This window comes from Barbatula barbatula, assembly GCF_947034865.1.
Source record: "Barbatula barbatula genome assembly, chromosome: 11".
NCBI classification, from domain to species: domain Eukaryota; kingdom Metazoa; phylum Chordata; class Actinopteri; order Cypriniformes; family Nemacheilidae; genus Barbatula; species Barbatula barbatula.
In genome coordinates, this window is record NC_136774.1 from 10,374,988 (window position 1) to 10,401,296 (window position 26,309).

Genomic DNA, 26,309 nt, shown 5'->3' on the forward strand with positions numbered 1-26,309 from the left:
CACACTTTTATTATTTACTGTATCCTTAAAGATGAACTATTTCGTGATTTTTAAGGCCCTAATTTGGTTTATGGAGTGTCTACAACACGTCTACGGGCATAAACGGTGTAAAAAACATAAATTTTCTAATAATAGGCTGTTATGACTACCTTACCTTTTGACTGACTCTCGAATGATTCGTACGGGGATTCATCCGTCTAATCCCCTCCTTATAGTCAGCCTACTCTGATCTGGTGGGTCAGATGGTCTAGTCTGCTGTGATTGGTCTACCGCGTACCGCATTGCAAACAGACCATAGGTGAGCATGATACAGAGTGACGCAAATCTGACACAGAACTGAAATAACAACGACAGACGACTCGTTCACGTTTCCAGAGTCGACTCCTTTTTTCCAAGCCAATAACTTTATTCGTTCACTTTCAGCTTTACAACTTGGCAAGCTGCTGACATTCACACAACGCATCATGACACACCGCATAAAATGCCATTTCGAGGACATCGTAATAGTTATTCTTTATCGCTCAGTATGGGCAATAACAATAGCAACACTTGGAAAATTTGTATACAAAAGTTTATATTTCATTGCATTGTGCAGTATGTGAAATAAAACAGAGATACAGTAACAGAATAAATACTTTAAACACCAACTTTTGACCTCAATCTCTAAACATAATCATTTTATTGACACATTATATTTGAAGTAAAATGATAAAATGTGTTCCGCAAAGTAACAATTGTTTTAATTTACAGCAAACAATCTGTTTTCACAGAATCAGAGGATCAGTCTTTACCTAAGAAAAGATCAATAATGATAACCATTACATGTCCTGTATTTATAAGAACTATAATTAACAATAAATAACAATTAAAATTGTACTGAAAGTACCACATTTGGCAACTGAATCAACTGACATAAAAGACCAGCTTGCGGTGGTCTTAAGGTTTGCATTTCAACTACAAGAATTTGTCCAATCATGATCTCCAAATGAAGAGTTCTCAAAGTTGCAAAAGACCTGAGACAAACATTGATCCCATCATGCCGTCAATGAAGAGACTCCACCAGGTGCTGATAGGTGGTTCTCTCCTCCATCAGGTTGTGACATGTTTTAATGTAATTCTTTCCATTTCTCACCACTCGTTCCTGGAGCTCAAGATCCTCCAGAAGTGTTTTGGACATGCTCACAAATTCCTGTCAAAGCAAGAACAAGTACTGTGTGATAAGGGTAATAACCATTTCATTCATTCGTTTACCCACAAATTAAAATTCTGTCATATTCGTTTCAAAGCTGTATGAGTTTCTTCCTTCCGCAGAACACAAAAGAAGATAGTTTGAAGAATGTTGTTAACCGAACAACGGTGGCATCAATTCACTTGCATTGGTTTTATGTCCATTCAATAGAAGTCAATGGGTCTCGCCGTTGTGTTTTGTGGAAGAAAGAAAGTTCACGAATGAAAAAATAAACAGTTAAAACATTTTTTATCTATTATAAACTTTTAAATGAATTTCCAACATTGATCAGATGCAAACACCATGAGTCTCAGTAGCCTTTTAAAAAGCATGAATTTTCTCCTTTAATCTGACTTAAAACACCATCAGCTGCCAGGCTTCACTGTGATGTGATAGACAGGGTATCAGGTTTGCTTTCAGCTCAGCAGGGGAACAGAAACCAGAAGAAAATCAAGCGATGCAGGTCATGTGTCATATAATGTAACAGTGTCGTCCACAATATGAAGCCTCGATCCAATAGTATGATGAAACCAGAGTGTAAATGACATGTGGAGATGAGGGCTGGTGTGTAAGTGTGTGCCTTCCTAAAACTGGTTCCTACACATATTCAAACTGCTATCCATTGGCTCTCTATTGCTATTACGGTTTAAAACATAAAACTGCAGGTAATTTGAAGTCAAATGACGTGAAAAATTTCACATGAAATCCAACCCAGTGCCTCAAATAACAAAGAATTCATATAATCTTACCATTGCAAATCAAGGTAAAGTTTAGAACACTGATCATTTATGTACTTGCTCAATAAACAAACCAAAAATATATTGAGAATATATTTAGAACTAATACACGACTCTTAGAAATACTTAATTCTGATTGGTTAATAATAATTTTTATAAAATAATTGTTATGTCATATCACACCGTGTTTTTTCATGTTTATTATTCTAACTATACTTCACCTGTAATTCTTCATCTCTACACATTTTATAAATTGCTGTGTAGTACTTAAAAAAACACTCAAAACATCCCTGTTCCGCATATATTTGACTAACCAATAACAGTCCTGGCATGGCCTTGCAATCTAACAGTGCTGTTTAGCGTTGTGACAAAATGTAAAATGCTCTCCTACTTGTAAGTCGCTTTGGATAAAAGTGTCTGCCAAACAAGTAAATGTAAATGTAAGAGGAAATGCAATGTAATGTAGTTGGTCATTAACTGCAAAATAAAGCTCTTCAGGGTCATATAGTTTCCAGTCTGGTAATACATTATCCCTTAAATATATATAATCCTGTTATATTTTAAATAAAAAACAGGGAATTGGACATTTCGACACATTACTAATCATCATGATTTTTCTGTATGTTATATGGGAGAAGAGCTCTAAAGCTCTAACTTAGCCACTTACTAAGTCAGAGGTCAGGGCTTAGAACAGCACACAGATGCTGTACATGGTTCAAAGTCATCAGATAAATCTTTGTAGAGGAAAAATCCCTCCATGCTGATTTGATTTAGTCACAAACAAAAGTTAATATATTTAGTATATCTATAGGTTTTTACATGTATGTTGACAGTTCATATAATGTATATCTGACTTTTGTACGTTAAAATGATAGTTCACCCAAAAATAAACATTCTGTCATCATTCACTCGCCCTCTTATCATTTCAAACATGTATGACTTTCTTCCGCAGAACACAAAAGAAGATAGTTTGAAGAATGTTGGTAACCGGCCCCCATTGAATTACATTGGTTTTGTGTCTATACAATAGAAGTGAAAGGTAAACGGTGCTGTTCGCTGACCAACTTTCTTTCAAATATCTTCTGTTGAGTTCTGTGGAAGAAAGAAAGTCATACAAGAGGGCGAGTAAATGATCACAGAATGTTCATTTGTGGATGAATAAAGCGATATGATAAATGTGCATTTAACAGCTACGGTCAAATCTCAAAAGGACATCACATACTCTGTTGAAGTGTAGCACAGTAACTTACGTAGAGATTGTGGTTTGTTATCCAACAGGTGTTTTGGTTACTTTGGTGACTCTAACCCTAACAGCAGGTGTATGGAGGTTCATGGGGCAAGCCGTGTAAAGGAACAATCACTTAATGTTGTAAATCGCTTCTCAAAGAATGAGATGAAATGGAAAACAAATGGACCAACCAACTGAACAAATGTCTCCTTCCGAAGAGATCTCAACAATGCCACAAACTGATCTCAGACCTGCCAATGTTATTAACATCTACTAAAACACTTCTAATTTCGTTTGCCCAAATCCAGATGGCAGGATTTACCTATGCAATCTACATTAATTTGACAGCACTATACATGCATTTACTGTATTGACAGAGCAACCTCTTGCAGATATTATAGACTTTCTTGCTTTTAAAGCCTGTGAGATAAGCATATTAAATGAAATTGTTCAGAAGAGCAGATTGGTTTAGGGATAGAAGTTCTGCTCTCTGACCTCTTCAGCTGCTATCTAAGCTGTACGGTGAATGCTAATGATCACCATAAAGACCCACAACAGGCTGCTGTAGTCACCAGAAGAGAAAGTGCAATGAAATTGTTAGTTTAAAGTCAACATTATTCTCTCTTTCTTTTTCATTTAATCTATTTTGTAGAAAGAAAAAATAGCAAAACGTTTTGTGTACAGTTTGGGTACGGCGGCGGGTTTTAGAGTACAATTTAGTTATAAAACCCAAATGGTTGAAACCAGAGGTGTTCATTGACTTGGTGCAACATGTAGGTGATTTTGATGTTCAAGGACCAGTGTGTAAGATTAAGGAGGATCTATTGACAGAAATGCAATATAATATACATAACTATTGTTTTCAGAGGTGTAGAAAGATCTTACAAAAAATAATGACATCTTTGTTCTGCATCAGTGTTTCTAAAGGGATTTGCAACCTCACCCCTAGATGCCGCTAAATTTCACAGACTGGTCCTTTAACAGAAACCTTCAAATTAACCTCAGGAGATGTATTTTCTGTCCTAGAATGCAATGTTATTTTGTCTTGGAGAAAATTTCAATATAAAGAATAAAGCTGTTAAGCTTTCCTGTAGCACAGTGGTTATAGCACGGCGCTAGCATCGCCAAGGTCATGGGTTCGATCCCAGGGTATTGCACATACTCAGATACAATGTATAGTATGATGTGAGTCGCTTTGGATAAAAGCGTATGCCAAAATGCGTCAATAATACGTCAAGTTGTTGTCAATAATCCAGTACTAATCTTACCTGAGGGGTGGAGTACAGCAGACCTGTGACCTCATGCTTGATTATTGCAGCGTTTCCTGGAATATCCCTCGCTAAAATAGGCAAACCTAAATCCATTGCCTAAAGATACCAGATTTAAAAACATTAACATTATTTGGCCTTGTGGACGTTGTATTTACATGTGCTCAATTGACAAATGCTCCATTCAAAGCAAAAGTTCATTCAAGGTATTTCATCAGTATGTGTGTTCCCTGGAGTGTAAACCCATGCATTTAGCATTGCGTGTACATCTGTTAACTCAAAAGTATAACTGTTGAAATGTTGAAAACGACAGTAGCTCACAGTGCTTTTACTTTAAATTGATTGAATTATTTTCTATTGTTTCTAGATACAAGTGTAATGTAGGCTTGTTGACATTTGTGCGACGAGGAAAATATGTGAATCTATCAATGAAATTATGATAACAGCCATTTAGCACTTTAATCCCACTGTGGGTTGAACTAATCTGGTCAGTGTGCGGACAGATTAACTAGATCTGCATGCTGTCCAACAACAATATTGTGACAATGATATAATATCCAATATTGGGCATGGCACAATGGGATTTAAAGGGATAGTTCACCCAAAAATGAAAATTCTGTCATCACTTACTCACCCACAAGTTGTTCCAGATACATTTCTGTTCTTGTGAACACAAAAGAAGATATTTGGAAGAATGTCAGTAACCAAACAGTTCTCATCCCCCATTAACTCCCACAGAATGTATTTCCAGACTATGGCAGTAAATGGGGGATGAGATCTGTTTGGTTACTGACATTCTTCTAAATATCTTCTTTTGTGTTCAGTTTAACAAACACAGTTTCTCTCTTAACTTTTTGCTCAGTTTACTATGCTAAAACAAAATATATGATATTGAAAACAAATAAAAAAATGCATTTAAACCAATTGTTATTGACCTTTAGACCACACTGTTTTAAAAGATAAATAACTGCATATTAGCTGGAACCAAGCATATACATTGATAGGATTATAAGTAAAACATTTAATAATGTTACAAACCTCTAAGACAGCAGCAGACATGCCCTCTGAGAGAGAGGAGTTTACCAGAGTAAATGATTTCTGCATTGCAGCATGCAGCTCCTCTTTACTCAATTCATCTGCTAGAAACACTCCAGCAGATCTACACACACACAAACAAACAAACAAACAAACACACACACACAAATACACAAATGACATAAAACCAGAGAAACGTGAGCATGTGCGAGTCTGTGGTGGCAGAAATAAAGAACTGAGATTTGAAGATTAGAGTTCCTTATATTGAAAGATGGAGATCAAAGCAGAAACAGATCAGATGTAAAGAAGATGAAGATGTTTACCTCTTAACACGTTCCTCAACCTCTGCGGTAAACACTGGATCTATCTGAAATAAAACAAATCAACCATTTAACAACAACAAAAAACATCTACAAAGAGGAAATCATAATATTTTAAAGAAAATTCACAAACAATGAATAGTTTCACTGTAAGAAAATAAATAATATGTAAACGCAAACAAAGGTAACGAATGGGATTGTGCCGTCTAGAACGTAAATAAAATACATACTAACACACATTTTAAATATTTTAAACACAATATTTTACACAAATGTTTATAATAAATGTTCATTTAATGCAAAGCAAGCAGCGATTTGCATTTAATCCACTTCAAATGATAAACAGTTGTAAAGTTTTGCACACAGTTTTTAGTAAATTTACTTTTTTCTGTGTCAAGTTTTTTTACACAGTTTGTTTTTGTAAAATGGACTTAAAATAACTTATATACTTTAAAGCAAATCTTTAAGAGCGTTCTTTGAACATTTGTCTTTTATTATAAAGCTATTATTTGATAATCATGTGGATGAAATCTGGCCAATATCGCAGCCAAACCTTTTAATCTCATTCAAACACAACAGATTCAAGTTTCATCTCACATGTTTTCACACGGGACTCGCATGTGCTGTTAAACAAATACGAAACTGTCATTGAATCAGAAAAGTAACGTCAGGTCACGCCGTGATGAGAAATGAGAATTTGTGTTATTAAGCAGAAGTTCCTATGGCTTATCTTTGCTTATAAGCAGTAAAGAACACAAATCCCAAGTTGCTATTTTTTCTCTCGCTTGTTTTATTCCAGCCTCTCATCTACTTTGTGAAATACTGTCAGTAATAACAAATCATGACAACGTTTCGTACTTATTGTAATTTCCTACATGGCCAGTTGTCCTAGGAGGGAAAAACAGCATTTGAAATCCCACAGATTTTGCGAGATTAGGGTCAGGACGGGGTTCGCTCAATCTGATTCATTACGATGAGGGCTTTGCGTGTATTAGCTGGCCGCGACGGCGCAGAACATGCAATTTAGGTCAAAGATGATATGAGAGCGCGCCCCTGCCTGCGAAAAATCCTGTTTGTTTTTATTCCGCTATCTGCCTATTCATTTTTCCCGGGTGAAATGTGATATTTGATGCACATTTGAATTCAATACAAGAGGAAAAATATGGGATTACTGGTTAAACTTAAGCTACTGGCTATAAGAGAAAACCCAGTTAGAAGATCTTGCCACGGGAACTACTGTTTAATATCATTTCAATAGGAAAAGCCTAAATCATGGAGGTGGTAAAATACAGATAAATACAAGAAACAATATAAACGTATCTTCTTAAAAACGTGAATGTTTTTATTTAAGAGTTTAATAAGGTCAACTTAAAAATAAGGAATACAATAAGCTAAAAATGTGCAAACTTATGAAACCAAAACTCACCAAAAGTTACTAACATATTGTATTTATATATATTTTCAATTAGAAGCATCTAAGGAAGGCAGGTAGATGCTTTGCTTCAGTGGAATGAACCAAAAACAGAGCGAGAAAGAAAAAACTAAAGACATCAATTTGATGTCATCGACATAAACTCCACCCCCAGCAAAACAATGATTCTTACAGCACTCCAGATATTCTTATCAAACAAAAACACACCACATCTTACAACAGCACACAAGGTGATGGCAGTATTGTCGGTTTGCCCCAAGCCAACCACGCTCACACGAGAAAACCTTTGAACATCACTGGAGACACAAATAGACAGGAAAAGGAAAATGTGTCTCCACCTGATGTGCCAAACTCAAAGAAACATCACAGAATGTGTGTGGCAGGAGGAATCACCGCATGTCTGTGCTAAAGTCACAGATGGGAGCGAGGCTGCAAAAATAAGATACAACAAAACACTACAGGTATGTTTAAGAGAAACCAGCGAAGCCACTATATCAGCTGACCTGATCTGTTCTAAAGGAGATGAAAGCAACACTGAACAATGAAAATACCGTCATCATTTACTCACCTTCAGATTGTTTTGAACCTGTATACATGTCTATGGTCTGCTAAACACAGATTGAGATATTTGGAAGAATGTCAGTAACCAAACAGATCCCATTTACTGCAACAGTAGGGGAAATAAATACAATGGGAGTCAATGGGGGATGAGAATGGTTTTGCATCTTCCAAATATCTTCCTCGTAACGGCCAAAATAAATTAATAAATAACACTAACCCTCTCTCTCTCAACAGGTAGTGGTCTGGCTGTTGTTGAAACTAGTAACTTTGTATTAGCACCTATTGTACGATTTCTCTTGTATGACATATCGCTTATTGCTCCCTGAACTCTTTGTAAGTCGCTTCGGATAAAAGCGTCATTTTCATTATTGGTTGAACTTTGCCTTTAATGAGCAGAATGAAAGTTTAGGGGAAGTTATGGTAACTTCTGAAGTTGATGGTACAGATGTTATAATAATAAGAAACAGTTCAGACGACCATTCAGACCCAACTGTGCTCCAACAACAACTGCCACAGACTTTTAGTCAGAAGAAAGAAATGAACTGCCAAGATGCCGCAAGTGTATTAAAACATTTAAAACTGAAAAGTGTTCAGAGAAGAGGACAATATAGGCTTGAGGTCTTAAATATGCTCTACTCTTATGACTCATTCCCCAAAAAAACTTAGAGACAGAAACATGTTTTGCCCTCAGGCTTATCTTTTTGGAATGGTTCTTCTTTATTTCCCCATCTTCTCAAATATATTTGACCATGTCTGTGACTAGTCTGGTGAAAGAGGTTGGGTGATCTCACTGCAGGGTTGGCAGAATGGCATGACCCAGGCTTGGCACATAATCTGGACAGGCAGATGGTCTGCCACGAAATAGCCATTAGCTCCTAGCAGCTAACGTCGTCCCCTAGCACTGTAAATCACCGCAGGCCCGCAAGAAGCACCCGAGCTTATCCCAAACCTTCGTCACAACTCCTCCCAGACGCAATCCTCCCATGATTCCACTGCTCTAGCTCTGTTGAGCCTCTAAATACCTCTGATAAATCCAGCTTAAAGGAGGCTAATGTTGTTATCATTGCTTCATCCAATTAGCGCTCCCTTTGAGTATGTAGAAGCATGCTGCCTTAAGTGTGCCAACACTGACACAGCTGCTTTTCAATGGCTGTGTTTTGGGACAGAGTGTTAAATGGAGTGATTAGTTTAGGGCTCTAAAACTACTTTATTTCGAGGGATAGATTATCCAGAGAGTCCCGCTTTAAAACCTTTCAGAGACAAGTGACATTTAAAGGTGCTAAAGCATCTAATTGTTTATAATAGAATATTTTTCCCACCCAAAATAATTCATTTGAATTGATGGGCACTAGGGGAACGATTAATCGCCTCCAGAATAAAAGATTGTGTTTACATAATATATGTCTGTGTACTGTGCATTGTCACACTAATGTGCAGCACAGACCACAGATAGAGAGAGATTCCCCAAAAACTACACTTTAATAGCACAAACAAGATATATAAACATGTTAAGAACCATGTTAACAACATAAACAAACGTTTACTGTGCATGCGCACTTTTGTGACCCCAACTTAACTTCCGATACACATTCACAATGGAGTGCCTGTAGATTATTTCAGATCGAGCACAGAAACTCGTTGACAAGTTGACCATGTCAAGCATGAGAAGACAACACGTTTAACATTGTAAACAAGTCAGAATGCATGAAGTACCGTTGGAGGGGAGCTTTAAATATTTAGTAACTTATATGGTGTTGTAATTTTATTGTTTATTTTTTTATGTTACTATTTAAGTTACTATTATGTTACTATTTAAGAATAATTAATGTTTGTTTTAGGTTTTTTATTATTATAATGTTAGTGCTTTAAACCTATTTCAGTTTATTTCTGAGGCAACCTTTAATATTTTTGCTAGTTTCTTTTTTCCCAATAATTCTTATTTATTTAAATGAACAAAAATACTTTCTCATAGCATTATCATCTAGAAAACATACAATTTATATTTTTGTAAATGTATTTGAAAAGATACATGTATGTTTTCTAGATGATATGCGTCTTGTCTTCGCATATGTTGTATTGGGGTAATCCAGATGTAAGATAGCTGACCTCAGTCCGAATCCAGTCTAACTAAATAGAAAAATCTATACAAATGTAAAGATGAAAGAGAATCTGCCAATTAATGATAGGCCAGATTTGGCTACTCAATCTTTCTAGCATTTTCATTTCTCACTCACCTTTGGACCGATGATGATGAGGATGACCAGAGGGTTTTCTATGTGCCATTCTATAAGAATAAGACCAACAAATATGAATAGACACACACATGCATCACTTAATGTACCTGTAAGTCAAACATCATACAGAGACATTCTGACTCTAGAAATCATGAGGATTATAGTCACGGTAACTTTAAAAACAGAATATGTCAGATATATACTCAAGACGGTATATTTTTGTAATACAGTCACAGTGTTCTATCAGTTCAATACATCTATCAGGAAACATCTCATGAGAAACCTGTCATGGTGTTATTTTTCATGATGAATAGGTGATTCAAGCTGAACTGCATTTCTTTTTTTACAGAACACCAGTGACATACCTGAAAAAGCTTCAAGTAGATAGAGAGGATCCTTAACTCGCCTGAGTCCACAAACCAACAGGAACACACGTAGATCTTCCACCTTCTCAGTACTCACACCTGAAACAAAACAAATCCTAAAATAAATCATAATGATGAGAAACCGTTGATCCTAAATGGATGTTTAGACATCAGGACTGCGAGCATGGCGATGTAAAGAGACATAAATCAATGCATACTTGCGGAACCTCATCATGCAATGAGGCGAATCCATCAAACAAGGTCCTATACTGTAGATGTGACGGATGCAACAGGCATTAAACAGAGGCACATTCAGCAGTACTGCATAAGTTAGATTGTTTATTTATGTGAGTTTATATAGGGTGCATCACATTATGCACAAGAAACAAAATCTAGATGAGACAATATGTTCATTGGTTTGATGTGGAAGCATTGGTGAGAATGGCTAGAAAAACCAAACAGGATGCAGAGCTGCATATAAGCATAATGCTGATGTCATCAAAACCACATGCCTTTTTTTGTCAGTAGATGATAGCTGTTCCACCCAAATCTGTGCTTTACCCCAGATCATCCCTCTTTAAATCCCACCTATTCCAGATTATCCACAAAAATACCAGTGCTGTATATATATATATATATATATATATATATATATATATATAAGTGTGTGTGCGTGTGCGTCATATGCAGCATTTGTCAGTGTCAACTCAGGCTATGAACAGTGTTCATAAATTGTCTACTTTAATGATTTTTTGCAGAAATCCATCAATTAGTTGACAACAGTGACAAATGTATAAAATAGTAACATTTAACCCTTATGTCTGTGGCACCCGTTTTCAATACTTACTAAATGTATTCAATATGATGCGATTCATTTCTTTTGCAACCTCATATTTATTCAAGATATAGATGTTTTCACTCATCATACTTTATTTTTAACAAAAACAAAAAGCACATTTTTACATACACATGTATTTGTGATCTAGAAGATGAACAAATATGTCTCATATATAATGTCTGGAGCCTCTAATAATAATTAAGTAAACATGTGTAAAGTATTTTTATAGGGCTGTCAAATGATTAATGGCATACAGAATAAAAGTGTGTGTATATATACAGTTATATACTGTATGTCTGTGTATTGTGCATATTCGTTTTGTATTTGTACATACACATACATGTATACATATTTAGGAAATATTAACATGTATTTATTTATATTTACCAATATTTAAATTATATATAAATGAAGAGTTTGCTTCCAAAAGGAGATAACTCACTTTTTAGACTTGATTTCAAAAATCATGTTTTTATTGTGTTATTAATTTGTTGATTTATTATTGCCTGAGTCAAAACAATTTTGGAACCAAACTCTTCAAATGTTTATTTGATATTTATCTTATGTTTATGCATGTATGTGTATGTGTTTATAAATATTGCTGGATGCGATTAATCGTTTGACAGCCCTAATTTTGTAGTAATTTTTTGGCCTCATGGCTTAATATTGATTGGACTGTGGGGAGAGAGGCAGGAAGTTACAGGATGAGGGAAAGGACCACAAGCCAGGACTTGATGCTGCTGCACAACATGTCGGCACACATACTGGAGTATTTTTACATCAACTTTTACAGCTGCATTGATTTAAAAACAGATCAATGCTTTGGGTCCACTAGACATCGAATAATAAAATTGAGTCAGTTGTACAAAATATCCAAATCTCATTACAAGTGTGCCACTTCAACCGCTACATTAAAACTATTACACACAGCATCACTGAGGATGATTTTTCTAATCATTAACTCTTTAAGACGTATAAGAATGGCAATTTATGCCTTCCGTGTGCCGTTGATTTCAAGATAAGCACAGGATCAGCACATCCTGTATTATAGTACATAATGTACTGTAAATAGTCTGGTATTGACTGTGATTTGACGGCCAACAGGGTCAAAGTTGAAATGGTTCAAACTTTGCGAGCCGCATTATAATGATCAATGTGGCCCCCAGGGTCAACACTGTGGCTCTTCACCACTGGCTTTCCATTTCTGTTTTGGCAAGAGTCAAAAACGAAATGAACTGTAAACCCTTGCAGATAAGAGCTACTTTTTTTGGCTATATACAATCCAAACAAGCCGCTTAATGTTGTGCACTGCCGCTTTGAGCCAAAATTGCTCCGGTCTGATCTGGAATCAGTTTTGCCCGTCAACAATGATAGTTTAGTCAAGGTTGAGTCCGGTCAGAGGTCAGTATGAGGTCAGAATCCATTCTTAGAAACAACGGGAGAGGTCACAGCGAGATATGTGATGTGAGGTAAAGCTGTTGGATTAGAAAGCTGATCTGGGGGTCACACAACAGATTTGAGTCCATTCTGTCACATGGAAAGTGAAACGCATTGTTGCTCTTAACTTACTGCCCAACCTACCATTTACATGGACTTAGATACAGCTGATTCCATAAGGGATAGTTTTATGAAAACAAATCTATAGGGACAGAAATGTTCCTGAAGCTCAGATGGTAGAGACCTGGATTAGCAGTGCAAAGATCACAGGTTAGAATCTCGAGGAGCACACGTAGGATTTTACTTTTAGATCTTAAGTTTTTATTTTAATATTAGCAACATTTGTAGCCATTTTGTTTTATGCTTTTATCATTTTGTTTATGTTTATGTTGCTATATAACATTTTATAAATGTTTAGTTTTTGTTTATTATTATACTAAATATAAAAAATTTGTGTTTAAAACTTATTTCTGTTTATTTCTGAGGCAAAAATTGTAAATTTTCGTTTAGTTTAAGTTTGTCCAATTATTTTTAGGCTAATATTTTATTTGATTTCAAAGAACAGAAATGTTTTCAAAGTTATTATTTTAGTAGACTACAATAACCTTGCTTCAAAGAACAACGTTAATAAGTCATTGTTTCTATATGTCTGTTTTGAATTTCTATTCTTTTGTTTACCAGATACTTTACACGAACGCGACTTAAAAATGAGAGAGCATTAACCATTTTGTCAATGACCTAAACAATAATTGGAAATAACTGCCAAGAATCATAAAGCCTTAAACAAACACTTCCAGCAAAATAGTCTTCCAAAAGGCATAGCCAACATAAGATGATGAAAAATGCTTAAATATGGGTCATTTAGCTTATTTTTACTTTTCTAATTGTTATTTCAGGTCTGCAGTTTTACAATATTCTAAACCAAAATCCAAGAAACCCAACTTTTTTCTGCTCTTGACCGTGGGGTTCAATCTCACTACTCGCATATCTACTAAGATAATAAACAATACATTTTACAGTAAATAATATAAAAGGAGACAAGAAATCCCCTTTCTGTAACGCAAACGTGCGGTAGTGCAGCAAAACAAACCAAACAAATCAGATAAAGGTGAATATTATTATCAAAAAACTTTTATTTGAAGTAATATGACGTTTATTTTCTGTTGGTCAGTGCTTTATTACAAACCATAATCTCATGTCATCTGAGAATTGAGATAAAGGTCCAACATCCTGTAAGCAGTTGGCATACTGTTATGGTAGGTAATGCTTATGGTACATTTATTTAATGTGTCTCAGAGTGCATTTCAGGTTTTGTCAACACAAACAGTTCCCTGAAATATAACCCTCCACGTTAGTGTTGCGTTTAACCTGCTCATCCATCTACCAGCAACACATTTAAGAGGCAAAAAGCAGAGCACGTCTGGGTTTTTGAGTGACTGAAATCTAGATTCTTGTGATTATATATTTATTTGTTTAGCTTTGAAATGTATATTCATTTGTAAGGCAACATAAAAGTTTGGAGGCACAAACATGCTTTATTGTGCATATAAAAGAGCAGCACACAGTATATCAGTCTGAACCAGAGCACTAGTGTGACTACAATAGTGTGAACAGATGATGAAATAGCAGTAACGCAAGCTGATGACTGACTTTGATTTCAAAGGCTTTGCTGCGCTGGGATGAAGTCTAACTCTTAAGAAAGCAACAGCAGGTCTAATGATCACGCTGAAAGTAGTTTAGCAGAAATAAGCCTTCGCCACCACAGACTAATACAACACACCACCCAGTGGACAAATTTTACAGTTTGAGAAATGATGGATTTAAGTGAGACATATTATTAATACATAATAATACATATTATTTACATAGCCTCAAGTATGTTTGTGTGCCACTGAATAAAATATATTGAAATAAGACCTTAACTAAAAAGTTTAAGCTATTTATATTAGCTTTGTAAAATAATAATAACATAAATAACATAGATATTTGGATATATTACCCGGTTATATATTTTGGAAATATTTTAATATTTATTTACCTTCTTGCATTTGAAGGAGTTCCCTCTATAGAGGCAAACTTTATGGGAAAAGAGTATTTAAATGAATCAGACAAGGCGATTTATTAAGGTATGTGCTCATCATTGTCCTGGTATTTGCGGTTTCATATAAATGCCATAAAAGCACGTCTTAAATCTGGACTAGTGATGCACGGATGAGGTCTAACGTCACCTGGAAAAAAGAAAAGAGCTGCTCAGATGTAGAGATGGGGATCTGCGGTGCGGTGCATTTAGCAGTGGTGCAGTCTTGTTTTTTGTAGTGAGTAAACTGTGATTTTTTTCCTTTCAGTGTTATACCCACCCGTCCCAGATCGACACCCCATGACCACCATCACACTTACTAATACATACAGTATGCACCTACATGTTATTATTGTAAGTGACGCAAGACTTTAATAGCCAATGACAGCTGGTTTTGTTAATCACTGTCTATCTCAGCCAGTTAGGAGCTATATTTAGCCTTATGGTATATATACAATCCCTAAGGGACAGAATTAATCAGCTGGCAATTTTCAATGGCAATCTTTGAAACACAGCTTTAAAGTCATTTATTTGTGATATTTCTACATAACCACATCCTGCTAAAAAAAAAATCACAGAAATTCTACTGGCGTCCATTAAAATAGCATTATGAACCATACATTTTCCTATAACAAAATGTACAAATAAATTGGGGCATTATTATTCCATTAGGATTTAATGGTGTTTTATTGATTTCCATCCGCATGTATTGTGTTTTTTTTAGCAGGGCCCTAAACTTTATATAAAGAATATCATGTGATAATAATGGTAATAATCTTTATATCTTGAATTGTCAACGACTTACAGTAAATCATATTGAAATGGTTAAAATCAAACTCTGATGCTCGTCACCGATAACTAGATTTTAGCAACTTACACTCATAAGTGTGATCCAGTCTATTATTGTCATTGATAAGTTACAATGCATTTGTGCTGTTTTCTCAAGCTCCGGTTGTTTGGATTGCTGGCAGTGTCTCTAGCCCTACTTTTTGGCTAGGCAGCAGGTGTCATCTCTCATCATTAAAACAATTATGAACATTGTAGTATGTACCCACACAGTTTTCCGTCCCTTTCTCCCTCATTTATTGATCCACCACACAAACAAACGTTAGTGAAGTTGGCTAGTTAGATACAATTTTATATGCCACAATCTTCTGGTTAATAGGCTCATTTTATTAAAGGATACACTGTGGTCCAGTGGGGGCGAATGATCACCAGAAGAACTAAAAAAGTCTAAAACACCTGCGTACAGAGAAACGCGATCGCAACCCCGGAACACTATCGCAACACGGTGTATCCTGCCTCTTCTGGCTCATTTTCTGTAACACCTGCTCCAGCGTCACCAGAAGCGCCAGTGACAGTCTTAAGAAAACACTGAAATAGTGTCGTTTAAATGCCTTCCTTTCATGATCTCCTTTTGTTTCATATCTCCCATTTGCACCAAATTGTTGCACATTGTTTTTTGTTGCTTTTTGGACAGTGCGTTACAGACACAATGGTCAACATTCCTGTTTTCCCCGTCATTTCTCCCAGTAAACTCAGAGAACGTGGGCACGCATGGACAGATGCTCTCTGGGGCTCTTCCACCCAGAGACCAAGCGATCGCAAGCAAACAAACGGGGACTCCCCAAAGCGCGTTTGCGAACGAACGGATGGGGACTTCTGACTGCGGATGAGCGCAAGGGACGCTTAGGTCTGCCAGGTTCTGTAAACCAAATGTTGACAGGTATGGTTAAAAACAGATAAACAGCCATTGCGCTTTATTTAACCTGAAAAGAGGATTCATTCAGTGCAGGGGAGAGTGAAACCGTGATGCCATTCCACACACAGTTTGATGAGAGACTGTACAGTGTCTGGATGAAATCGGGTTTAAACACGTTTACATTTTAGATAGTGTTGATATTTTCACCATTAATAATTGATCTTATCCGCCTGCACCCGCAATTAATCACAATGTTCATTTATATCAATTGATCCGCCAGACCCACGGATTATCAGCATCACTTCTCTGCGCTAATTTACACAACGTTGAGTAGATTGCGTTGGTCATTATGGGAATGAGATATTGCGCCTGTGTTTTTTAATGTGCGCCTTGTAAGTAAATCACCCACATCAATTTCCACTCCCATCTGCACGTGTTTTAAAATTGCGCAATCGCACTGTTTAGTCAAATTACCCAAAGAATATAAAACAATAAAAGCAGAGATATAGGCCTAAGCAAAAAAAAGTCATGTAGGTTTGAAGAATGTAGTGATACATTATTTATTTCTATTTATTCATCTATTTCTTTAAACTGTCTCCATGTACTCATCATCATTTACTCGCCCTTTTGTCATTTCAAATCTGTATGACTGTTTTCTTTCGCAGAACACAGAGGAAGATATTTTTAAGATACCCGAAAAGCGCCGCCACCCGCTGCCATTTCTTTTTATTGTATGGATACAAAACCAATGGCAGTTACCAACATTCAAAATATATTTTGTGTTCTGCGGAAATAAAGAAAGTCTTGCACGTTTGAAATGATGAATAAATGATGACAGACTCTAATCACTCTAATACACTGGTAACAAATCTTAAAACGTAATTGTGGTGAGGAAGGCGGGACGAGAGTCGTGAGGCGGGGCCGGTGGCGTGAGTGATAGTTGGAATGAGCTGTGCGCACACCTGTCCCGCATATCTCACGGAGGAGTTCGGGAGCTTAAGAGGACGAGCGGCAGGAGAGTTGACGAGAGAGGACCGGACCCGGACATTTGTCAAGTTTTGTGGCCGGCAGTCTACCGTGAGGTGGCTGCAGGTCTTTTACTTCTCTGCTTTTGTTTATTTGATGTATCAAAGTTTGTTGTACGTTTGCCGGTTCCCGCCTTCTTCATTCCCTTTTATGGATCTTTATTACAGTAATACACTCAAATGATGTTTCTTTCATTGTGAATGTAAATGTACAAACTCTCTCTCACACTAATCTTAGTTTTGAAAGAAGTCCAAGCATGCCTTCAGTACCGTCCCATAATCTAGTGTTAGAGGATTTGTGTGTCAAATAGTTAACGGTGGATTACAGCCATTCTCAGACCATACAGCGGAGAAAATGTGTTCTTCACTTTACCGTAGAAGCAACTACTATAGTTCCTATAGTACCTTCATCCCTGCGTCGGGTCCTTTATGTCTGCCGTGCATCGCTTCAGACTCGCAACAGCTGGATTTATGGATAGATGGTCTTCTCGCTTCTGATCAGCCTATCAAGTGCATCTATTCTTTTATCTTCCCTTCATCTTCAAGCACTGACTGAACTTAAGACAGACAATGTTTAAAAATGCCCTGACAACTCTCTGATACAACCGAGAGGGGAATATAATTATAGCGGGCTAAATTAGACCTCAAAGGGTTGGGGAAAGACAGCAGAACGGGTTCGCCCGTATGTGCGAATGCAGCGGTAAACAAGTGTCGTTCCTACGGTACAGTTAGATCTAAGCATTCACATGAAAGTAAAAGAGGAGGACTGGAACAAACAGAACCGTCACCGAAGGAAGGGAATAAGGTACGGTAAATAAAAGAAAGCGCAGCACTCTCGCTTATGGGAGGAGGTTATTTATCAGTGTGCCACAGGAACTTATTTGGACAAAGCGTTTGTTGTGCTCGCTGTGTTTTTCTCTCACCTGTCTATCTCGTCCCTGTACCCTGTGAGAGATTTCGAGCTACAAAGCCTTTGATCATGAGGAGGGACTTATGTTTGCGTCTACATGTTTACTAGGTGGTTAAGACTGTGGCATGATGGTGGCAAATTGTATTGTAGTGTTTCTTGTTCTACCATCCACTCTGGTTAATCTGAATGTGATGCATTTGCCAAAGACGAGAATGCACAATATAAACGAAATTTAATACGTATTTGACTGATAGCATCATTGTTTCGGTCAAGATAGTTGTGTCATGAAAGTTTTGTGGCAAGCGTGTACGATGGAACGCAGCTCATCCAATCAGAATTCAGGGTTTGAATAACGCGAAAGAATAATCGCTTTGCAAACGCTCAACCCTACATATCTGACTCACGGGGAGCACAACGGCCTAGTCAAAATACACTCCTCAAAGTTCCAAGTTTTCCAACAACTGTCAACCCCTGTAGCTACACTTACACCTCCAGACGGCTCAAAGCCTCCAAGAGAAATAAACTGAAAGAAATGAAACTTCAGTCTTGCCACTCACACTAAATCATCTCTGCATCAGGACCCCATTTCCCAGGACGCCCTGCAGGCGTGACTCTAATCATCAAGTGATAGGAGGGGGTCTACAGAGCACAATCCCACAGGACCACCACAGATCTTCTCTGTCATGTGCCAACTTGCTCCACCTAAAAACGTATACGGCCCAACTGCAGACCTCCCAGCTGTGCTCCCCCGAAACCCTGCTGTGATCCAGAGCTGACATCTCAGCTATCCCATCATCCACCACAGCATACACTCGACATGGCAGGAGGTCAGACTACCTGCTTTGATAGAGCTGCCGAGGCTTGGGCTGACTGATCTCAGAGCAGTGTCTGAAGCCCCAGGGGCATGCACAAACAAGCACAGGCTTATGCAGAGAGATCAATCTTGAATGAAGAGCAGCAGGCACGCTGGAGTAGGTAGATTACTCCAACAGTGCAGCCCATATTTGCCCAGGAGAATGGATTAGATATTCTGGGCCGAGAGATTGAATCGCTCTCTCTGCATTTGGTTTTAAACATGGTGTGTCTTTTCATCAGGGATGAGAATTCTGGTCATTTTGACTACTTGAAAAAAAATTAAGCGAGGACTCAAGGGGACACGTGGCACATATCTTATCATAGATTGTTGTAATTATTTAAGAACGTTCCAGTAATTTCATGATATGGAAATAAATGTTTGCAGGAAGCCCTGGATAGGACAAAAAACTCATACAAGGTTGTAAGGTTGTTAACATTAGCAAATCCATTAGCTAACAATAAACAGTGTTGTTTTTCAGCATTCATTTAATGCCATTCAAACTGTTAATGTTAGTTCACTGAGCATAAACTAATGTTAACTTTTGATTTATATATATTAGTAAATAATGAAATAATCAAGGATGCACTGATGCCATTTTTTAAAGATAGAGTATGAGTACCGATATTTATTCCTACTCGCCGAATAGCTTCATAATTACAAACAATTCCATATAAATACATAATGAAGACAATTATTATCTTATGTGCTTTTCACAAATTTTCAAAGCAAAGTTCTTTAAGTTATCTATCGGTGCATTTTTACAAGTACGAGTACATAAATGTAGTCTCTGGACCGATACTGGTGTCGGTATCGGTTCATCCTTAGAAATAATCATGAAACAGCATGCTGTTGTTGTGTTTTATCAGTTCATGTTAGCTAATGCATAAACCAATACTGCCAAATATAACCTTATTGTAAAGTGTTACTTAAATCTCTTTAATATAAACGACAAAACTATGAATGCAGATTGTGCTATGAAAACTAGAATCACCAAAGAAGGCGACTCTGCCACTACTTAGGTCGAGTTAGAAAATGTCAACTCAAATCGACTCTTCACCGCTGTCAGGTTTTATCTAATCAGGGTTGAGTTGAGTTGTTTATGAGCTTGAGTTCAAGAGCACTGAGTGCAGATCACATGTATGTTTAATAGGGTGTCTAGATTCAAAATCATCACGGCATGTTGGAGAAGGATGATAATGAATCCACACGTTTAGTTATTAATCAAATTTCTCTGAACAGCTGCTTTCCCCATGTGCATGTATGGAAATCCACCTGCAGTAATATATATACTGTATATATATTTTCTTTAAACGTCTATATGATTATGTAGTCCAAGGGGAGGGTGAGGCGAAGAAAAATGAGTGCTTAAGAATTTAGCTGAACAATTGAGCGTAGAAAACTTGTATCTGTGTTGTCAGATTGATGTATGTCTCTCATTTGACTCAACAGAGAACATTGAGACAAGCTGGAAAGATCCATTATAGACACCCCCGATAGTAAATGATGGACTTGTGTCATATATACCGAGACAGAGTGTTTGAGGAACAAAGAATCAGCACTTTAGAATGATAAATTCAGCCAAAGAAATATTTTCAAGTGTGTCAAAAAGATAAAGAACAAATCAATTTTCAAGAACTCCATCAATCTTGCAATAGAGCATTAGATGTCGCACACTGTGCCAGTCAAACGTTTAGACATCTTAATTCAACATTTTAGACTAATTTGGAAATTTAAAGACTGTAAAATAAAAACGGAAGGGAGATTATAAATAACATACATTCGGTCTTACCATCACAAATAAATTGGTGAAGGTGTTTTACCTGTACTGTGTAAAAAGTCTCTCCATCTGAAATGTGATGCCACTCTGGTCTCAATCCCTAAAAACACAAGCAAAGGGAGGCATATCATAAATATAATTTTGTCAACCTCATAGTCTAATGTAGTGCCATTAGAGAGACTGTTGTGCTTTTAAAATTTACCTTGAGGCTGGACATGGATCTTTTTGCTTTCACATACCTGGCGAAAACGAAAAATGAAATGGATGTTAGATGCCTGCTGTCACAGACAGTAATTCCAAACTTTCCTGAGAGTTGGTTGAAAATCACTTCAGAGAAAAGGCACTTATTTAAAAAGAAGGATTTGTAGCAGATCTAATATTTTAAAAGGACAGTTCACACAAAATTGAAAATTTTCGATTTTGGGTGAATTATCTCTTTAAAGCAGAGCGTAACAATAAAAATGTAAATTGACTATAGAACTATCCATGACATTTGCAAATCACAGTTTAATAAGATTCTCTGACCACGACTCTACAGATGGTTCAATAAAACGAAATATCAGCCATTAGATTTATAAATGATACATTTCGAAAACATGTCCTTGGCTAATTTTAGTTAAGTTAACAAATTCTGTAGGAATCTTTATGAAATGCAAGAACACACCTGCGAATTATATATAAAACAGAAAAAAATATATATTTTTTAAACTATATACATTACAAATTCTCTTTATTCCTTTTGGTAATGGAAGCCTTATCAAAGACCAAGAAATAAAAACCAAATGTCAGCCATTGTTATTGTGATTTATGCATGTTCTTTCAGACATGTCCTTGGCTAATGTACTGTAATAACCGTTACTGTAAAATCTCTGTGGAATCTGCCGAATTAACACATCTGGGATTCGCCTAAATCAATAACAACACTGAAAAACAATATAGCAGCTGGAAGGTAATAAAAGCATCAAATGTAAATTGCGGGCTGAGAAAAAGAGGATAATTTCACACAGACGGAGGGGAAATTGGCTGGATGTTATCAGTCCTGTGGGAGGGAGACCCCTGGTGTGTTTCTATACCATTGAACTGAATAACAGATGCACAGACATACAGCTTGCCTTGGCTTGTACATCTGTGTAATGTCGGTCTAGGGTTTTATGTGAGGATAAAACGGGGAAATATTGATTTTAATGCTTTGCTATAATAGGATACAGGGCAGGATATTGGTTAAATCCTTCCTCTGTTGTATTTAAAGCATCAGCTAGAACAGTACACGTTGCTCTGGCTTGCGATTACATTTTTATTTACACTCAATAACCTTTCAATCAGCCTTCAGTGTAATTGGGCCATTTATATGTTATTTATCATTACAATAAAATATCTGAAACTATCCAAAATACAACACCATGACCCCTCCTTTAAATTAGACATGGTACCTTGATAATACCTTGATTATGTCATTTCAGGTGATAAAACAGATTATTTCATTTTAATGAAAAATGACAAACATTATCAACAACTACTACTGCGTAATGCACAATAACATCCAAAAAGAAAACAGTGTCAATTTTGACTTGGGTCATGTTAACTTCAGACAAGTTGTCAAACCTTGTTCACTCCACAGAAGTTCACATGTAGATGAAAAAGGTCTCAGGGGTTCTGGCTGAATACATGCGAAAAATAAGAGCTGTAAACACAACGTCTCTTACCAAAAGCGTTTCAGCCTGTTCTTTCAATCTGTCAGTGAATGCCACAGCAAACCTGCATGTGAAAGGAGAAAAATAGAGCAGGTTGACATAATAAACATGTAAAATAACATGAAAAGTCAGATTGAAGTCAGCGAGAAACGTCTGCATGCAACAGCTTTCATCTCGCCGGCAATTCCGCTACACTTCCCCATCAAAAGACATCAAAGCTGTCAGTGCCTGCCAAAAATCTGCAATCACACAAGTCAAGCCAGGCAAGTAAAAGCGTGGCAATGCGATCGCTGGGTACCTCTTATAGTAAAGCTGAGTAGAGACAGGTGAGGTTACGATGAGAGGCTACAGAGAGCTAAGAAAGTACGAGGCAACTAAAATTCTACTCGGTCCTCTGTCTGCAGGTGAATATTTGTTTTTCATTGCAACTTAGCAGTGAAATTGAGTGAAATTGACTCAAACTTGGGCTGTCAAATGTTTATTCGTATTCAGAATGAAATGTTTGTGTATACATAATTCATGTCTGTGTAATGTGCATGTTTGTATTTATAAACACATACATGTACAGAATTCATATTTAGGAAACATTTTCATGTATTTTTTTATATTTAACAATCATTTTAATAAAATAGAAAGAAATGTGTATGTGTATGTTTTGTAATACAAAATGAATATGCACAATACACAGACATATTTAATGTAAACAAAAACGTATTGGGAATGAAACTCTACTATAAATGGTGCAGAATCTGTTCTCATACTTTACAAAACCATAAACTTTCTGCTTATTTCTGAGTTTCCCATATTTCTTTTTATATGGTCCTAGATATTTTGACTGTCTCATCCTACAGGTCTCTTTATTCAAACTCAAAACAAACACACACAAATACACAATACATCAGGTCTCCTTCATCACACTTTGATACTTTGCGGTGTGCTGGTAAACTTCAGTCACTCTGCTGCGAATACAAAGCGTGTTATTTTTCCAAATGATTGCAGCTAAACCCCATGGGTTTCCTACACCTCACTTTCTATTCTTTAATCGCTGTCCTTCATCTCTCTCTTTCAGGGGATGTGAAGGCTGAGTTGGCAACGACAACAGCAGGGGGTCTGCTTTTGAAGATGTGTTTGAAATGGTGGGACTCATGTCCCCCGGTGACTATCATTTCCTTAAAACTGCTACAAGGGAGTGAATCTGCCTGTACTTATCATAAAGATTATATAAATCTACACCTGGCCAATAAAGAGAAACCATTGCTGGCACGCTTTGGGTAAATATTAAGACTGTTCCTGACTTATATTACAAAGTTTTTTGCCAAAATTTGTTTAAGATCAAACAACAACAATCCTATTACCTATTCCGTTAAACAGAATATCAAACACACAGCCTGTGGAACAAATAACAATAAACTAGCTTCCTAAAGCTCATTCATAAAATCAGATGTTTTATTACAACCCGCTGGAACATTGGACGGAGTTAATCTGACCTGGCTTTGTGCAAAACTTCCTCCATCATGGCTCGCTTATGCACATCCTTCACGTCCTCATTGACGTCTGTCCCTCCAAACACAACACCGAACGGCACTCCCGTATCTGCAGAGGAATGCAAAACCATGAAAGAGAGGAAAATCCCCTGTTTTGCTTATTTACATCCACAGAAGTTCAACTTTTAAATCCATACAGTCGCGAAAACCCTTTGATGCGTGAAACAGTGTGTTTATCTTGCAGGATGGGAGAAAGCAGTAATCCTTATCGTGCTCACTTCATGCAACGATTCATTAAATCGGCCACTCTTCAGGTTGTTAAAAAATGCAAGCAGAGGCGTTTAATCTAAATAAGACATTCTGCATTTCATCCTGTGTTTTTTTCAACACCAGGGTCACAAAAACATCAAATTTAAAATATGAAACCAGAAGTGCTTCTGGACCATTCTTCACGACTTACGAAGTGGTCTATAGTAAACAGCTGCTACCCCATAATTACGAGGACATCCCAAAACGCAGCACCATTTGAGTGTGTGTGCGTGCGTGCTTTTAAAGGGCTTAGGATGTGTCACCTAAAAGAAGCCTGCCTCCTTTGAAAACATGAATGGCCAGTGCAGCCTCGAACCCTGGCGCTGTCGTCATCAGTGACGTCACATCGGAAGCAGAGCCCAACTCCCTCGTATCACAAAGTACACAACTGTGTCCTGCAGCAACAACGTGATCCCTGCAATCCAAACAAACACACACGACCTTTTAATACAACAAACGAGATCTGCGATGTGTATTCATGATGCATTAGAAAAAAGCATTAGAATGCATTTCCTTTACGTGCAATACGTGGCATAACGTCACTGTACGAATGTGTAATGCACTACAAGGCAAGCTGATCGACATATCCCGTGATCGTCTTACAAGACGCATACCACTTAAGTACGCTGTTTTGTGACATCTAAAAATAGACCGAGGTCAGTCGTACTTCCTGATTTCAGAATGAAGACAGCGATACTGTACCTTATTCTTTCGGCAGTGGTACAGTTCCCTGTTTTGGGACTCAAGCAGGCTAGGAAGAGCACGCGCATGCCAGCATCTGGTTGGGAAATGACAGTAAGATGTGAGAGATGACGGACAGTGTGTTATTTTCTTGACCTGAAAGGGTAATGAGCTCATTCTGTCACGTCAGAGGACCAGCCTCCCTAAACCGACACGCGTGCACAGTTTGTTTAAACACAGGTCCGCCTAGAATTAAGACCCCCCGGAAACACACGGAACCAAAGTGCGTGCGCAATTTAACACAGCAAAGCGTAACATTACAATATATATATATATTTATTGCTTAAAACAATATACAAATAATAACAGTCAAAACCAGAACAAAAACAGACATGAATAGACAAAAACAAAACAATCAAAAAGGGGGGAATCATGTAACTTAAACATGTTGATAAATTATGAGAATTACATGACACTGAAAAAAGGAAAAGAATTACAAACAATAACATTACAATATATTTAAGATACTCGACAAACACATGACGTCATGGAAAAAATGCATCATAGACAAATTAGGTTCACCGACCTTTAACTGCATATTTAACTAGACTAATACTGATGGCATTATCTAATTATAAAATAAAAAAATATTACAAAGATCATATATTTCTTAAATTATAACAAAACAGAAATGAGAAAATTAGGGATAAAATTATAAATACTTTTAACACGTTCAAGATCAAGTTGAGCTTTATTGTCATTATGCTACATTTTGGAACGATATGTCGCGCATCACAGGACCACATTGCTAAACACAGACATAAAAAAGTGGAGTAAAACAAGAATAAACCCACAGACTAACCCACTAGTTTGCCCAGAGAGTGACCATACATATGCTACAGTCATAATATAAGTCAGTAATAAATACTGTTCATGTGCAAGTAGAACACTGAGTAAGGCAGCTGGGGAACAGTGCAAGATAATTTGTAGTAAACATAGAACATGTTATTGTGTCTTTTTGTGAGATTATGCATACACACAGCAGTGTGTGTGTGGGAAAAAGTGTCTAGTGCACACAGATGATAGGACACAGTGCACATTAAAGAGAGGAGCT

At 37.0% G+C, this 26,309-nt stretch overlaps 1 protein-coding gene across 1 annotated transcript; it reads right to left on the minus strand.

Moving 5' to 3' along the window:
• Nucleotides 1–364: 364 nt before the first annotated feature.
• On the minus strand, nt 365–25,469 carry glt1d1 (glycosyltransferase 1 domain containing 1). The gene is made up of 12 exons (XM_079467821.1): nt 25,217–25,469; nt 24,778–24,929; nt 24,209–24,314; nt 22,734–22,785; nt 21,233–21,269; nt 21,074–21,130; nt 10,409–10,507; nt 10,044–10,093; nt 5,820–5,863; nt 5,500–5,620; nt 4,462–4,560; nt 365–1,189 (listed from the first exon to the last, which is right to left on the minus strand). The coding sequence occupies exons 1-12, from the start codon at nt 25,282–25,284 to the stop codon at nt 1,043–1,045; spliced, it is 1,032 nt and encodes a 343-aa protein (XP_079323947.1). The 5' UTR covers nt 25,285–25,469; the 3' UTR covers nt 365–1,042.
• Between the last annotated feature and the right edge of the window lie 840 nt (nt 25,470–26,309).

What these genes read in the sequence shown, in the direction of transcription:
- glt1d1 (XM_079467821.1), bottom strand. Translation starts at nt 25,284, where the DNA reads ATGCGCGTGCTCTTCCTAGCCTGCTTGAGTCCCAAAACAGGGAACTGT. An exon ending in GAAGTTTTGCACAAAGCCAG is followed by an intron (nt 22,786 to 24,208) that starts GTCAGATTAACT and finishes TTTCACATGCAG; the next exon opens with GTTTGCTGTGGCATTCACTG. An exon ending in TCATCATCATCGGTCCAAAG is followed by an intron (nt 5,864 to 10,043) that starts GTGAGTGAGAAA and finishes GTTTTATTTCAG; the next exon opens with ATAGATCCAGTGTTTACCGC.